The sequence below is a fragment of the Sminthopsis crassicaudata genome, chromosome 4, assembly GCF_048593235.1.
Source record: "Sminthopsis crassicaudata isolate SCR6 chromosome 4, ASM4859323v1, whole genome shotgun sequence".
Lineage (NCBI taxonomy): Eukaryota > Metazoa > Chordata > Mammalia > Dasyuromorphia > Dasyuridae > Sminthopsis > Sminthopsis crassicaudata.
Window position 1 is genome coordinate 296946945 of NC_133620.1, and position 14683 is coordinate 296961627.

General features: G+C 42.3%; 1 protein-coding gene across 1 annotated transcript; it reads right to left on the minus strand.

The window, feature by feature from the left end:
- Positions 1–236: 236 nt before the first annotated feature.
- Positions 237–4866, minus strand: VAMP2 (vesicle associated membrane protein 2). Its single transcript, XM_074311892.1, has 5 exons — positions 4735–4866; positions 3589–3709; positions 2708–2866; positions 2168–2219; positions 237–1906 (listed from the first exon to the last, which is right to left on the minus strand). Coding segments are annotated over exons 1-5 (351 nt in total). The 5' UTR covers positions 4737–4866; the 3' UTR covers positions 237–1889.
- Between the last annotated feature and the right edge of the window lie 9817 nt (positions 4867–14683).

A 14683-nucleotide genomic window follows, 5' to 3' on the forward strand; every position in this document is an offset into this window, starting at 1 on the left:
CCCCCTTAGCTCAGGTCAGAGCTTCAAGTGTCTTGCTTGCGCAGTCCCCTTTTTTGCTCATTTTCTCTAGCTTTCTCTCCCAGCAACCCTCTCTCCTAGCCTTAAGCTAACCATTCTTCTTCTCTCTCTGAAAGAGTCTAATCCTTCTCACTTTCTCCATATGCATAGCCAACCTATGTCCTCCTCACATTAGAAAAGCCAGTTTCCCCAGTCTGAACAAAGATGGACAAACACTATTTGGTTTCTCATCACACATTTATTTATTGTACATTTTCACAATCTGGATTTGCCACAGAATTGGGGGTATTGAATGGGGCAGGGTAGGGATAGGGAATGGGGAGGGGGTCTAGAACAATACCCCACCCCCACATCTCCACCACCCCCAACCCAGTAGGCAGCTCTCTTTCTTCTCAACCTCCCAGAAAGTAGAATGGAGGAACATGGAGATCTAGTGGCAAGTAAAAGGATTATATCCTTCCCTCCATGTTCTCCCCAAATTGTGCCATTTAAAGAGACTTTTTGACCCTTCTCCTTCAACCACTAACTCCCCTTATCTTAGAGGACCTCATAGGAACCATTTCCTTCTTCCCTTGGAGAGAGGAAGGGATAAAATGTCTCTTCCACCCCCAACAACACATTCTGGCAGTGACTATTTCCCCCTTCCTTGAATTCAGGGGGGCATCCAAGGGAGGTGGGCAATGACAGGACTTTGCAAACCCTCCCCAGAATACCAGGGTGGGCTCTCAGCTCTGTTTCCCACAAGGAGGTGGTTCAGAGGGGAGGAGGTCCATGGAGGACTTGTGAGGTGTTCCTCAGCCCCCTTACCAGACTCCCCACGGCAGTGACAGCCCCTATTGGCTGGTGGCCTCCCCTCCTAGATAAGAATCGGAATGTAACAGGGTTCCCCAATTCATCCCAGCTGGGGTGGGAAGGGCAGGTGAGGGGGACCCTTTTGAGAATGTCAGTGAGTCCCCCTACCAAATATGGGGAGTAGGAATGTGGAGACCCCCAAGTGGCAGAATTATTGGTCCATCAAAACATTTAACTTTAAGACACTTACATACCAGCTGTGGGATTGAGAGTGGGGAGGCATTTTTGGGAAGAAGGAATTGGGAAAAGATGATGATAGATAAGAGTTAGAAGGAAATGGATGATGAAAAAAAATGGAATGGGGGAGGCCCCCATGTGTTAAAAATCAAAGAACCCCTCATTTATGTAAATGTCGTGCAAATAAGGGTAAAATTGAAGGACTCATAGGTGTGTTTTGTGGGTAAAAGAGGGAGACCCAATATAGGTCAGGAGTCAAGAATGACTGAAAAGCAAACCCAAAAGGGTATGGTTGGTTATGTAAATGACATGCTAATTTAAATGCTCAAAGCTCCCAGGAGACACTGTGGAGGAAAAGGTGGCTAAGGGAATCTTTGTCACAGTCCATAATGATTGGATAGTCCATAAATAAGGGGGAGTCCTAGGCCCTGGGAGGAAAGAGATGGGTGGAAGAGATGAACAGCTAAATCCAGGCAAAAAGGAAGATGGAAGAATAGAGAATGTTGCATAGCAAATGCACATGAGGGGACTGTGGGTCAAAATAAAAGTAGAGGAAGGATGAGTTAGGAGGGGAAAAAAAAGGGGTAATGAGCAAGGGAGAGAAGTTAAGAGAAGTTAAGAACAACCAGAAAAAATCTTCTAGTAATAAAACTACAAACAGACCAAATATATATAATATTATATATGTATAAATAACAGCTGGCTATTTACAAGGGGAGACACACACACGCAGACACACCGGAGATGGGACAGGAAAAGGGGCTGGAAGATATGGCTGAGAGAGGGAGAGCCGTGGAGGGGAGGGAGCCCTCTCCCGGGCAGGGGCAGCTCCTGCTGTGGGCTTAGGTGCTGAAATAAACTGTGGAGAGACCCAAAGAGTGTTAGGGTCAGGTTTGGTCCATATCTCCCCAGCTGGGGGAATCTCTCACTTATACTCAGTCCTCCTTAGTTTTCCCCAGCCCCACCCCCCACCCTCAGAGTTTCATCAGTCTTTGTCAGGAGGATAAACTTTGGGGATGCTGGTGGGACTCATGATCTTACAAGGGGCTGATAGAAAAGACTGTTTCTTTTTCTTCCTAGGCCATAGTATGTGAACCTCCTCCCTCAACTTCCCACTCACCAATGATAAGGATGAGGATGATGGCGCATATCACTCCAAGGATGATCATCATCTGGGGGAAAGGAAGAAAGAAGGGGGAAAAAAGTGAAATAAGGAAGTAGAGAAAAGATGAGGGGGGGAAGAAAAAAGAGAAAAGAGAAGAAAGGGAAAGGAAAGGGAGAGGAAGGAGAAAAGAAAAAGAGAAGAGGGATTGGGAAAGAGAGGGGGTCATAATCAAGTTAGTAGGGGAAAAGATCAGAGCACCAAGCTCTACCTACTTCCCACCCTCCAAATCATTTCCTGAAAAAAAACAAAAAAACAAAAAAACAACCCTACAATATATCAAGGAGGGGCAGAGAAGAATCTTAGTGATCACTTAATATGGCCCCTTCATTTTAGAGAGAAAAAAACTGAAACTCAGAAAGAAGTGACTCACCCAAGGTCACAGTTTTAATTAAGTGTTGATCAGGCCTAAGAACACTTTACTTCATTCCCTCGGATGCCTCTCCTGGCTAATCCACCCTGTGGAGCCACCCTCATCCCCTCCTCCAGCCTCCTTACTTTGAGGTTTTTCCACCAGTATTTACGCTTGAGTTTAGCAGCGCTTGTCTCAAACTGGGAAGCCCCAGCCTGGAGGGCATCTGCACGGTCATCTAGTTCTGATAACTTCTGGTCCCGTTCTAGAACCTTGTCCACATTCACCCGCATGATATCCACCACCTAGACAATGGAGGGGGAGAGGGTTGACATGTTTAAACTCGTGCCATGGATTCGCACAAGCAACATACCAACAATATGTCACAAACTATACCAGGAAAAAACTTAAAGCATCACATAAATAGGGCAACACCCCAAGGACATACATCTGGTATATGCTAAGACACAAATCTTGGGCTCACTATAATCTGATGTACAGAAACTATCAGAAACACAGAGTAAATAATTCCAGGGACACATGTTTAAGGCATAATGCATATACAGTACTCCACCAGGGACACAGAGCAAGGGCATGCCAGCAGCTGATCCAGATACATGCCTTGGACATACTATCAGAATTCATTGACACACTGGGTGTAGGTCAGAAACCTCCTCTTTGTAAAGAGGCAGAAAGGCATAAAACAATGAGACTTACCCACTATCTACAAACCTCCTACATGCCTAGTGTACAACAGCCCAACACATCGGGCCCAGATCTCAAAGGGTAAAGCAAGGAGCAATGCTAACTAACTTACCAGGCATGACAACAGTGACAGAGGTCGATGTCCAACACTGCTGACAAAACGTTTGTGCCTCTTATCCTAACCTCCCTCCCACCCCAGTGCTATATACTTCAAGGCACACAGCAGTGAGCTGTCCATGGTACTGATCACAAGGCAACCGGTTCTTAACCACCTCAACCTCCCCCACTTCCCTTTCTTTCACATCTCCTCCTCAGGGCTCACCTCATCCACCTGGGCCTGGGTTTGCTGCAGCCTCCTGTTGCTAGTGAGGTTTGGGGGAGCAGCAGGAGGGCCCCCTTCTCCTGCTGGGGCAGCAGGAGGCATGGCAGTAGCAGGAGCAGACCTGAGGGTGTAAGTGGCAAAGGTGTCTTGACACAAGGACATCCAGCCCTTCACAGCAGACTCTGCAGAGCCTCTCCTATCCCGGGGCCCCAGCTTTCATCTCAAAGAAAAGACCTCCCAGACTTATTCTGAGTCTGTCTCCTCTCTTAGCCTCGGTTTTCCCCTAAAGAATGAGGGATTGGGTTAGAGCACTGTGGTAGTGATTCCTCACCTCCTCTTCTCAAGGCCCCTGACAGTCTGATGACTGGGGACAGGCCCCTAAGCCTCGGCCTGGGGGTTGGAGAGGTGGGGGATAGTTGGTGTAGGCTGCCAGGAGCAGTGAGACTTTGAAGGGAGGCTGGGGCAGCCAGAGACCCGTGCCGGACTGGGGAAAGGAAATCTCCAGGGGTGGGTCGAGTTTATTGGCCTGGGGGGCTCCCAGTCTAGGTCTTCGATCCGCATCCCGAGGTACTCCTGGGCCCGGGTATTTTTAGCTTCTAGTCCCTCATTCTCCGGAGGGTTAGACGGCTCCGACCCAGCCCCTACTCTAAAAGCAAAAGCGACGCCCCCACGGCCGGCCGAGCTAGAAGGGACAGTACGGGCAATACAGGGACAGGTAGGGACTGGACGGGGCGGAGGCGCGAAAGGCTGCAGCCCAGGATTCTCACCGCCCTGAGGCACGGCCCGGCCCTACTCCCAGAGGGTACCCGGGCAACGAAGGTGGGGACCGCCAGGAGGGCGGCGGCGGCGGCTGTTGCTGCAGGGAGGAGGAATGAGAAGACGAGGAAAAAGAGGAAAAAAAGGAGAAAGAAGAGGAAGAGGAGGAAGAAGAGGAAAAAGAGGAGGAGGAGGAGGAGAAGGAGGAAGATGAGGAGGAAGAAGAGGAAGATGAGGAGGAGGAGGAGGAAGAGGACAACGACGAGGAGGAGGAAGGAGTGACAGCCCGAGGGTGGCTCCGGGCAGTGCACAGGGGCCCAAGGTAGCCCGGGGGACGGAGCCCAAGGTAGCCCGGGGGACGGCGCCAGGCGCCGGGCGGTGCAGACTCACATGGCGGGGGCGGGCGCGCGGGCGGGCGGGGACAGCGGCGGCGGCGGCTCCGGCTCGCGCTAGCTCCGAATGGTGCTGCTGAGCCTGGGGACGGGAAGATGGCGGCCGCGCGTCACCCACATCCGGGCACCCGTGGGCCAGACCGGGCGGGGGAGTGGGGAGGAAAGGAGGGGGGGAGCTGGGAAAAGGGGTTGAGGTGCCGCCATGTTGGATGCCCTGCTCCTTCCCTCCCCACTCCCTTCCTGAGACCCTGACCTGAGAGGAGCTCAGGACCCTCTAAAATGCCCCTCCCCAAATATTCAGTTTGTTCCCTGGACACCTGTCTCCAACCCCCAAACTTCCCACAGATCTCCAATCCCAAATTCCCAAACGTCCCCCAGCCCCCAAATTCTTCAGCTCCATCCTCCTATTACCAGATTCTCAAATCTACAAAATTATCACACAATACACCCAACACCTCAACCATTAAACTACAACATTTCAAAATTCAGCCTTTACAATTTTCTCAAGCCCCATCATCTCTAACTTAAAACATCCAAGTAATTAACCCTCAAGTTTAACTCCAAAGCTTAGACCCCCAGTTTTTAATAGTCCTTGGAACTTCTTTGATACTCCAGTGCTTCAAATCCCCAAACCAAAACTTTAATATTCCTGATCCCCCAAATTTCCAAAAACAACATTCAAAATGGCAAACTTCAAGCACTTAAACCTGCAATATCTCAACCCAACTTCAATATACCCCAAATATACCCCAAACTTCCAATACTTCAGGACCCTAATTTCTAAGACTTCAAACAGCTGGTACCCAAGTCTCAAAGTTCCAACAATTCAATCTTTCATCACCTTAAGCACAAATTTCAACTGACACTTTAATTTCACTCTAGTGCCTACTTGATAAACCTTAAGCCCTAAACACTAGAATCCTAATATTCCAACTCCCCTAGAATAAGATTCCAACTTCAGACTGTACAATTCCCCAGTTCCTATTTCACACTATACACCCTAACTTCGACATCCTAATCCCAGCATAAGAATATTCCAACCCAACAATGCAGTTCCCCAAATTAAACCACTCCAATCTTTGACTCCAAGCACACATTCTTCAAAGCCCTAGTTTTGAGTTATGTTGTCCTAGATGACTTAACTCAACTCCCCACCTCCCAGATCTAACATCCAAAACAAAAATACTACTATCCTCACCCTTACAGAAAGAGGATGGTTTTCTTCAAGGGGATTCAGAAGGAAAAAGAAAGTCCAATTTGTCCCTAAATCATCCCTGTATTTTGATCCCCATTCCTTGTAACTGTAACTACACTGGCATCAAGAGGGTTTGGAACTGAAAGGGATTTCAAAGAACATCTTAGGGTGACAACAAAAATCCATGTTGCAAATGAAGAAACAATTCCAGAGTAGTGACTTGTCTGAGATTACCACTCTAGTAACTGACACTTTCAGAATTCAGATCTAGTACTTCTGATTCATCCCTAATCCTTTTGGCATACAGAAGCCCTAGGAAACTCACTCAGATAAGAAAAGGGAAGGCAGAGAATGGGAAAGAGGGGAATCTAAGAAATGTATGGGTGTGAGCTTTTTAGTGGACCAACTATCTAACCAGGATTACTCACAATCAAAGCTCAATGTCTCTACTTGCTGAAGGGTAAAGGAGGCATCTATTACCTTCAAACCCCATCCTTAAATCTTCACTAGAGTCTATCATCTTCTTAAGCTATCATCGTTTAGATTCTCTCCTTTATTCAGCAAATTCTTGAAAAATATGAGTACACTAATAGTTTTTACTTCTCTGTTTATTAACTTCTAGACCTTCACATCCTGTCTTCCAACTTCATCAGTAGACTGGGACCATAAACCAAATTAACAATGATATCTTAATTTTAATAACAATATCTTAGTTAAATGAGAGGGATTTTTTTTTTTTCAGTCCTCAAATCTTCTCAGCTAATCTGCTCAATTTGATATTGTGGGCCACTCTCTCCGACTGGATACTTCCTTCTCTCTTATGTTTTGTGACACTATTCTCTCCTTATTCTCTTCCTTTTTAACCAATATTTTACCTTTTTTGTCATCAACCCTTTTGACAGCTTGATGAAGCCTGTGTACTCCCCAGATTAATGTTTGTAGGCATACAAAATAAAATAGGTTACAAGGAAACTAATCACATTGAAATAGTTATCAAAATATTGTCTTAAAGGTTCAAAGATAGCTTGATATCTGATCCACTGACCACTTGGGGAGGGTCAGTGGACCCCAGGTAAGGAGCCCTTAATCTAATCAATCCTGCTCAGTCTCCTTTACTGATTCATTATGGCTATGCATAATTATCACTATGTGCTAAAACATTTTGCAATTATTTCATGTTACTCTCAACACCCCTGAAAATTAGGTGCTATCCCTATTTTACAGTTGAGGAAACTAAGGCAAACAGGTTAAATGACTTGACCAAGATCACATAGCTAGTAAGTATTCGAAGTCAGAAATGAAATCAAATCTTCTTAACTCCAGGACTGGTGATCTATCCACAATGTCATGGATGTCTCTTAACAAAAGGTTGTTCCCAATTCTCTATGTCAATGAGTCACAGATTTATATATCTATTCCCAGTTTCTCCCAGGAGCACCAATCCAACATCACCCCTTACATATTGAATTTCAAAGCTGATTTCATTATCTTTGCCCCAAAATCCACTTGTCTTCTAAACTTACCCATTTCTGTAAAAAGCACTATACTGTTCTTCCAGTTTTTCAGTAATTTAACATTTGTCCCTCCTCATACTTCTCTACCCCATGTATCCAATCAATGGTCAAGTCTTGCTATTTTTATGTTTATGGTACCTCTTTCCTATGGACCCCCTCTCTGCTCAGATCTCAAAACTTCTAAGATTTAAGCAGATTTTAATTTCTTTCTTTTTTCCCCCCCCCCTGAGGCTGGGGTTAAGTGACTTGTCCAGGGTCACACAGCTAGGAAGTATTAAGTGTCTGAGACTAGATTTGCACTCGCGTCCTCCTGGGTGCTCTATCCACTGCGCCACCTTGCTGCCCCAGATTTTAATTTCTAACTCTTGTTCTTACATCTCCTACATTAATGCTATCCTTTCTCTTGCTCTCTCCCACACCCTAAAGAACCATTCCTTATAACAAAGAATAATTAAAAAAAAAAAAAGAGGAAGAAAAAAATCTATAAAACCAATCTACATAAAACAAAAACCCTGGCATTATAGGCAATGCTCCCTACCTGTGGACGAGGAGTATCTGAAAGTGTTTCCTCATAGTAATTCTTTGGGACCAAATTTGTTTTTAATTTCACATTTATTTTCCAATGTTAAAGTTATTATGCATTTTTGTAGTCGTTTCAACAAGCATTTACTAAATATTTAACTATATTTTGAACATTGAGTTACATGCTAAGGGATGCAAAGAAAGGGGGAAATAATCTCTGTCCTCTAGAAGCTTGAATTTTATTAAGAAGTGAAATGCTGGATAGTGCTGAACTTGGAGTTATGAAGACCTGATTTCAAAATTCTACCTCATATACTTACAAGCTATGTGACTCTGGGAAAATTATTAAACTTCTCTTGGCCCTACTTCCTCATCCACTGTGTCACAACTGCCAAATAGCTAGCATGCATATAATATATTAAGGTTTGCAACACATTTACATATATTAGCTAATTTGATTCTCACAATAAACCTGACAGGTAAGTGCTATTATTAACTTCATTTTACTGATGAGGAAACTGAGGATGAAAGTTCAAAAGACTTGTGCAGGGTCACATAGGTAGTGTGTGCCTCCCAATCTAATACTCTATCTGCTATTGTTTCCTAGCTGCCTGCATGTGAAGACCAAGTTAGCACCCTGGATACTTTAGAATCAGCCAAAGTCACGATAATCAAGTCCTTGGTCTTTATTCTTGGTCTTTAGGGGTAGAAGTGAAGGAAATGGACACAGGATCTCTGTGACTTTCCTTTTCCAAAATGACTCTGGCTTACTCCACCCCCTAATCCTTCCCACAATTCTCTGTATACACCAAAAGATTGAATCAGCACAGAATAGTGGGAAGGGTCACTTTCCAAGCATATGCTAACAGAGTATTGTCCAATCCGTAATTAGCCTTAACTGCTCAGTTGTCTGACCTCAGTGCATTAACTCAAGAGTTTCAGCCTTTTATACCTGCATAAGACAAAAATTGCTGCCCAGGTTTAAAATTAAATTTTCTAGGGGCAGCTACGTGGTGCAGTGGATAGAACACCAGCCCTGAATTTGGGAGGACCTGAATTCAAATCTGGTCTCAGACACTTAACACTTTCTGGCTGTGTCACCCTGGGCAAGTCACTTAACCCCAGCCTCAGAAGAAAAAAAAAATTAAATTTTCTGATTACCATAATAGCTCTTTTCATAATGGTATAGAAGGTAGGTGTCTTAGACTTCAGTTTCTTCTGTGTTGTGTTATCCTCAAGAAATACTAGTTACTCCCAATTATGCATGGCACTACACAGAGAACATAAGTGTTAGTTTGCTGCTATTCCCAGTGCACAAGATCCTCAAAACACGTGAGTTAATATCAATAGTTAATAATTTATTAATACTGTAATCTTATCGCTGATCTATGTTAAGTATATTGATAAAAATTAATCCTTACCCCAATATCTTTTAGTTTTGGGAAATATATATTCAAATTTAGATTTTAGAAGTGGAAGGACTCAAAGATTCCCTTTTTACTGATTACATGAACTATACAGCATTCCTGGCAAATGGTCATCTAGCCTCCACTGAACATCCCAATTGATGGGATGCTTTCTGGGATGGCACATTTTTAGCTCTCACGGATAGGAAGTGCTTTCTTCTAATGAGTTGAAATCACCAGTGTGTATATGAATACATGATTCTTAAATCCCTTCCCTCTTTCCTGATTTCTAGTTTGATATTCCCAACTATCTGTGGCCACATAGGATAATATCAGTCTTGAATCTTCTCATAAAAATTAGTCTCCATGATTTTCCTATCACTGTCAATATCACCAACTTACCTATTACCTAGGCCAGAAATATTATTGTCCTCTTCCAGTTAAATTCAACAATGTCTATAATATGCAAAGATGCTATGTTAGTTCCTGGAGGATAAACAGATAAGGGGGATGGAACACCAATTTAAGATCATGGGATATTAAGAGTTGGAATCACTTTAGAAATCTTTTAATCCAACTGTTCATTTTTTTGCAGATAAATATCCAGAAAGGTTGTCATTTGTGTGGAGGGCCACTGAAGAGGTATACTTGAATCAAAGACAGAATGGTGCTTGTGGTTGAGCACCTACCCAGTATGAGATAATGGTTCTCTATGGTGATGTAATGGTTGTACTCAGTGTGCTGTAGTGATGTAATTATACTGAGGTATTTATGGGAGTCTCAACCACAGACACAGAGAAGACTTCAGGCCATATGGTAGCTCATCTGCTTCCTTCACTTCTTCACCTAATAAACAAAAACTCAGGCTGATCCTAAGTTCTTCCAGAGAGCTAGCTCTGACATTATATTTTGGAGGCCAAATGTGGGGCTCTAGAAACCCAGGACCTTGCAAAGCAGAGTACAAAGCAGTTATGCTGATGCGATTGTAAGCTCAGTGGAGAAGTCCATGTGACCCAGAAATAAGGTGAGTATAAAAATAGATAAACAGGAAATTTTGGTAAGGGCTAAACTATTCACTTTCAGTTTTTTAGCTGAAATGGGGCAAATACTAAGAAAAGGGCCTCCTCCACCCCAAAGGAAGTATGTAGAATGCATAGTTAGGTTAATAAAGAAGCAAGGTTTGTTGGTAATTCAGAAGCAGATCACTGGACTCTTAAATATATTAGAGTGCATGTCTCCTTGGCTATCTAAGGAAGAAAAATTAGAGTCAGATGTGTGGGAACTAGTGGGAGAGCAACTAATTGAATATTATGAAGCTATAAGTCCTGATTCAATTCCTGAAGAAACATTCCTTATGTACAATGTAATACAATTGACTTTAAAGATTCCCAAGTCTTAGTTATACCGGAGCAGGCACTCTTAGGGCATTGCCCATCTCCTGATCATCCTCCCTCAATTTCACCTTTGTGGGTGAAGGGAGGAGGAACAGTGGGAGGGACAATGACACCATCAGCACCACTCATGCAGCAACTTTGTCTACCCACTATGACATGATTACAAAGGGCAGTAATTAAAGCTAAAGAGGAAGGACAGGATACATTGATTTGAGAATAGAAATATATCCTGTGATTAAAGAGTGACTTTTCAGGTCAAGAAAAAAGAAGATACACTCTTTTTAATCTAGAAATTACCAAAGATCTGAAAAATGATTGCACTCTTTATGAATCTACATTGTCTTATGTTAAGATGTTATAATTTGGTTTTTGAAGTTTTAATCCCTAATGATTGGAAATCTATAGCAAGGACATGTTTAGAACCTGACCAAACTTATGGCTTTCTGAGTAGAGTGAACTTTGTAGAATATAAGCCCAATGAAATAGGCAACCTGGGGTTGATATACCAGTCACTTTTGACCTACTAACAGTGTAGGTCCTTATGCACACACTTTAGCACAGATTAATTACCCTTTGACAGCATATGAACAAATTGCTTCTGCTGCTATCAAAGCATGGGTCACCCTCCCAGGAAGACAAGATAGAAATGAAGCCTTCATGAAAATAGCACAAGGTCCAAATGAACTTTTTGCTGATTTTATGGGACATCTGCAGACAGCTGTCATACGAACTATAGGTGAAAATGTAGCAACAGAACTTAATGATAAGACAACTTGCTAAAGAAAATATTAATGAAGTTTGTAGAAGAATTACTAGGACTACATAAGGCTGCTCTTTTAGATGAGATAATAATATGCTGTAGCACAGTATGCACAAATATCTTTTATACCCAGATTATGATTGCAGACTTCCCAAAATCTGAACATGGGAAGACAGGGTCCCTTTTGGCAAGGGACTTCCAGAGAGACTTGTCAATGCTTTCAGTGTAGTAAAGTAGAGCATTTGAAAGCTCAATTTGGCATAAAGATAGAGTGAGAAAACAGGGTGAGAGAATAAGACCCAAAACTCCATGTCTAAAATGTAACAGAGGCTTCCATTGGGCATTAGAATGTAGATTGATTCAGGGAAATGGGATGTGGTACCCAGCCCTAGGGCCCCAGGAAAAAAACACTTGGGGCATGATGGTAGCTGATGCAACACCCAGAGAGTCTTTAGAAGTTCAGTACTCAGACATGACCAATCAGCTGAGAAGCAACCTGATGGGAGAAAAGGATTACAATTGGGGAGAATAGAGTTGTATGCATTTGGACTACTGAGATATCCCCTGAGAGGTGAAATCTGTTCCTCTCTGGCCTATAGATCCCTTGCCTCCAGGCACAGTAGACTTGACCATTTCACCTACTTACAAAACAGTATCCATCCATCACTAATATGGGAAACTGGGGAATGTGTAGATAATATCCCAGTCACTAATACAGGTAAACAAAGTTGATTTAACAACCGGGAGAAATAGTAGCATCAGATTTACTGATACAGACTCCTAACAGGCAATCTAGTGAAATTTGCCCAGATTTTGACTCCCAACAACAGAATTCAGGAATATTTTGGAGTGCAGCTGTTACAGATGACCATCCTATGCTCATGTAAATGTATGTAAATGGCATACTATTAAAAGGGTTGCTAGACACAGGTTCAGGTTGTACAGTCATTAGAGATGTCAGCTGGCCCAGTCATTGGCCAAAGATTAAGGTAGACATCTATAAGTCTGGTGTAGAAGCAGAATATAGCAGAAATAGCAGCTGAAGTTAGTGATACCCCTTTGAGATGGACATTTGAAGGTGAAACAGGAGTTTTTACTCCTTTTGTAGTTGTTTTGTAGTATTCCCATCAATCTGTGGGGAAGAAACATCTTACAATAATTAGGATTACAAATAAGTACTTCTGCTTTTTAGGCAGGGCTGCTGTTGAAGGCCTGCCAACACTCTCACCTGTTCCTATTCAATGGAAAACTGATACACCAGTGTGAATAGAACAATGGCCCTTACCTAGCAATAAAATTCAGGCCTTATTAGATATAGACATATATAGATATAGTACAGGAACAACTTGACTAAGGACACTTACAACCTTCTCTAAATCCTTGGAATTCCCCTGGATTTGTTGTAAGAAAGAAATATGGAAAATGGAGGATGTTGACTGATTTAAGAAAAGTAAATGAACAGGTGGGAAACTATGGAAACTCTTCAGCCTGGACTTCCATCTCCTCAATTGCCTACAGAATGGTCTCTTTGGCTTATAGACATTAAGGATTGTTTCTATTCTATCCCTCTAGATAAGGAGGATATGAAAAGATTTGCTTTATAATTTAGTTATTTTTTTTTAATTTTATAATTATAACTTTTTTTGACAGTACATATGCATAGGCAATTTTTTACAACATTATCCATTGTACTCCCTTCTGTTTCAAATTTTTCCCCTCCTTCCCTCCACCCCTTTCCCTAGATGGCAGGCATTCCTATACATATTAAATATCTTATAGTATATCCTAGGTACAATATATATGTGCAGAACTGAATTTTGTTGTTGTTGTTGTTATAAAGGAAGAATTGGATTCAGAAGGTAAAAATAATCTGGGGAGAAAAACAAAAAATGCTAACAGTTTACACTCATTTCCCAGTGTTCCTTTTGTGGGTGTAGCTAATTCTGTCCATCATTGATCAATTGGAATTGGATTAGCTCTTCTTTATGTTGAAGATATCCACTTCCATCAGAATACATGCTCATACAGTATCGTTGTTGAAGTGTATAATGATCTCCTAGTTCTGCTCGTTTCACTCAGCATCAGTTGATGTAAGTCTCTCCAAGCCTCTCTGTATTCATCCTGTTGTTCATTTCTTACAGAACAATAATATTCCATAACATTCATATGCCATAATTTACCCAACCATTCTCCAATTGATGGGCATCTGTTCATTTTCCAGTTTCTAGCCACTACAAAAAGGGCTGCCACAAACATTTTGGCACATATAGGTCCCTTTCCCTTCTTTAGTATTTCCTTGGGATATAAGCCCAGTAGTAGCACGGCTGGATCAAAGGGTATGCACTATAACTAAGTTATAGTGTTAACTTAGCTGAGCCTTATAAAAGATATTAATGGATAGTTTTGCCACAGAAAATGACAAATAGCCCTACTACGTGTCAAATGTTGCTACTGCTCTTACTCCAGTAAGAAAAGCATTTCCAAAAGTTATGTTATTATATTACATGGATGACATCTTGGATTGTCCACCTGAGAAACAAATGTTAGAAGCATGTTTACAAAAGACCATAGAAACACTAGGGAACTGCAGAAAAAATTCAAAGACATGTTCCTTTTCAATATTTAGGATATGAAGTATACTCTAAGGTGTTTACAATACAAAAACTTTCGTTAAGGACAGAGAAATTAAACACCTTAAATGACTTTCAGAAATTGATAGGAGATATCCAATAGATGTGTCCAAGTTAGGCTTGACTACCTATCTATTGCAACCTTATATGACATTTTAAGGGGAGACAGTGCTTTAAACTCACCACGCCAACTTACAAAAGAAGCTCAAGAGGCTTTAAGAGAAGTTGAACTGGCTTTATCCAATGTGGTTGAAAGAGTCACTCAAAAACCCTTAGAAATATCAGTTTTTGCTACAAAAGAGGTACCCACAGCAGTCCTTCATCAAGGATACAGTGTGATAGAGTGGGTGAACCTCCCAGCACAACCAGAACAAATCCTTACTCCTTACTCAGTGCTTGTGGCTAGAATTTTATTAAAGGCCATTAAGTGAATAGTACAATTACCTGGGATAAGACCTGACAAGATATCCTGACAAGATATGCACCTTTTATACTAATGTACAAATTAATGTATGCTGTGAAACCA

Bases quoted from the DNA above. Each gene is read 5' to 3' on its own strand.
- VAMP2 (XM_074311892.1), bottom strand. The intron at 2,867-3,588 runs GTGAGCCCTGAG...TCCATTGTCTAG, and splicing joins CCCAGGCCCAGGTGGATGAG to GTGGTGGATATCATGCGGGT. The intron at 2,220-2,707 runs GTAAGGAGGCTG...CCTTTCCCCCAG, and splicing joins ACTGGTGGAAAAACCTCAAA to ATGATGATCATCCTTGGAGT.